This window comes from Orycteropus afer, unplaced genomic scaffold (genome assembly GCF_000298275.1).
Source record: "Orycteropus afer afer isolate SDZICR_OR568_19922 unplaced genomic scaffold, OryAfe1.0 scaffold00099, whole genome shotgun sequence".
Classification (NCBI taxonomy): Eukaryota; Metazoa; Chordata; class Mammalia; order Tubulidentata; family Orycteropodidae; genus Orycteropus; species Orycteropus afer.
In genome coordinates this window covers 4,790,257-4,792,604 of record NW_006921686.1, presented here as the reverse complement: position 1 = coordinate 4,792,604, position 2,348 = coordinate 4,790,257, and the positions used below count along the sequence as shown (strand labels likewise).

The 2,348-nt window shown below is 57.5% G+C and overlaps 1 protein-coding gene across 1 annotated transcript in view; it reads right to left on the bottom strand.

The window, feature by feature from the left end:
- Positions 1-612: 612 nt before the first annotated feature.
- TRAPPC6A (trafficking protein particle complex subunit 6A) overlaps positions 613-2,348 on the bottom strand; it is a 12,124-nt gene continuing 10,388 nt past the window's right edge. Inside the window, exon 6 of the mRNA XM_042781247.1 lies at positions 613-903. Coding sequence (XP_042637181.1) covers positions 613-903 — 291 coding nt within the window. The remainder of the gene's footprint in view (positions 904-2,348) is intronic.

Sequence of the window (2,348 nt, the reverse complement as noted above, 5' to 3'; positions counted from 1 at the left end):
CCCTCCGGCTGGGCTGTGTGACCTTGGGCAGGTGACTTCACCTCTCTGAGCATTGGCATCCTCATTGTTGAGTGGGTGCCAGGATTCGGGGAGAAGAGGCTGAGGTGTCGGAGCAATGAGGGCCAACATCTGCTTGGTCCCCGATGGCCCACTTAGGCTCTGAATGCCGTTCATAGAATCCTCACCCCCACCCGACTCATTCAAGGGGCTGACCTGGAGTGGCAGCTGACACCCCGCCCCTCTTCGTCACCCAGTGAGGATACTGTACTGCCATTTTACAGATGGGGAAACTGAGGCCCAGAGAGGAAGGGCTTGCCCCCCACACACACAGGCCAGAGTGGGGATTCGAAGGCAGGCAGTGGTCTGGGCTCCCTCAGGCATTCTGCCTCCTGGTTACATGTCTCCTTGCAGACATCCTTCTGGGCAGAGGTGGGGGGCAGGCTGGCCAGGAGGACAGACACCAGGAGGGCCCTGTGGCTGTGGGGAGATGGGGTGGTCTGATGCCCTCTCGGGGTCTGGCCGGGACACGTGGACTTGCAGTTTCTTCCTGAGTGACCAAATGCTGCCTGTGAAGCTGCCGCCACCACCACACTCCGTTCTCACCAGGGCCCATCAGGGAGTGCAGACCTGAGGGGAGGTGGTGCCTGGCGCGTGGGAGCGTGGCTCAAGCCTTGTCCCTGGACTGCAGGCTGCTGGAGGCAGGGCCGGCCCAGTGGGCCCCTCCCTGATGAGGAACTTGGATTCAGTCAGGAAGCATCTGTCAGGCTCCAGTGCCAGGCGCTGGGCTGGGCTGGCACCAAGAGGGACCAGGAGGAAGTGTGCCCACGTAAACAGCTCAGCATGGCAGGGCACAAAGGTGTCTCCACAGAGACTCTGGAACATGGAGGCCAAGTGACTAACTGCCTGGAGGTGTTGCCATGGGCACAGAGGTCAGGCTGCCGCTGCATGCGTAGGAGTTTGAGGAGTGGACCCGAGGGCAGGGCAGGCCCTGGAAGGAAGGGCATGAACGGAAGGCACAGGGGCACACAGTGACCACAGGGCCTGGCACTGTGGGCCACATGCAGGTGCTGGGACTCCACTGTGGAGGCTGAGAAGACCCGCTGGGGTGTCTAACACAGGGGAACCCTTTCTTTCTTAATGTTTATAGTGATTGGGGTGAAAGTTTACAGAGCAAATTCATTTTCCATACAGCAGTTCATACACTTTGTTTCATGACATTGACTGCAACTCCCCACAATGTAACAGCTTTCTCCTGACAGTTACCTCTTCCCTGTGTCCTTCCCTCCCATGCACTCCTGCCCTGAGCTGTCTCCCTGTGCAAACACAGCCCTTCTATTCTCCCATGATTGATCGCTTCAAGGAGTGTATCTACCTGATGTAAATGTTCAGCTCATATGCCTGTTTGGCGGGAAGCCACAGGAGTGAGTTCACTTCCAGAGGTGAAGGGTCACTAGGGGCCAGTCTCAGAGGTCTCAGCAGGCTCCATCAGACCACCAAACCTGTTCTTGTTTTTTGTTTTGATTTTGAGTTTTGTTCCACATCGTTTTCCTGCTCTATCCAGGATCTCCCACACCGATCCCTGTCTGAGTGGTTGGCAAGTGGTAGTCGGGCACCATCTAGTTCTTCTTGTCTCATGCTCATACAGGCTGAAGACTGCATGGTATACCAGTCACTTTGAGTCATTGTTTCCATGTGTCTTTGGTTTTTTTCATTCTTCTTGGCTCTGGCCGAGGAGCCCCACCGTTGGCATCTAGACAGCTGCTTGCAAGCTTTAAAGATCCCTGTCTCTACTTGCCAAAGTAGGAGGTGGAACAATGTTTTTGTGTAGTATGTTACACCAGTTGAGCTCAATGTCCCCTGTGACCATGGTCCCGAGTCCACAGGTCCAACTGCTCGCTCCCTCTGGGTAGCTGGCCATGGAGGGGGTACCCTGTCTTGCTGCATCTGGGGCTCACCTCCAGCCCCAGTTTACAGCTTCCGTCAGGGAGCAAGCAGCCAGCTAGGCCACTGGTGGACTCATGTGTATCAGGCACGTGAGGTGCATGGGGGGAGGGGGAGTGTGTGGCTGCCAGGCCCCAGCCCATGCAGGCCCAGGCCCACCCCAGCCTGTTCCCTGGGAACCTGGGTCCTCCTGCTTGGGGAGAGGTCCCATCCTGTGCACACACTGGGCTGGGCAGACCCAGACTTGTTGACAAGGCGAGGATGCCAGCTAGGCTGCTGTTGCCTGGGGCCACCTCCCTACCAGTGTTCAGGAGGAAGGTGCTGGCTCCCCCTCCCCCACAGAACCCATGACACAACAGTGGCGTCACAGATGCTCCCCCAGAACTCCCACCGCCAGTCTGGGTCCA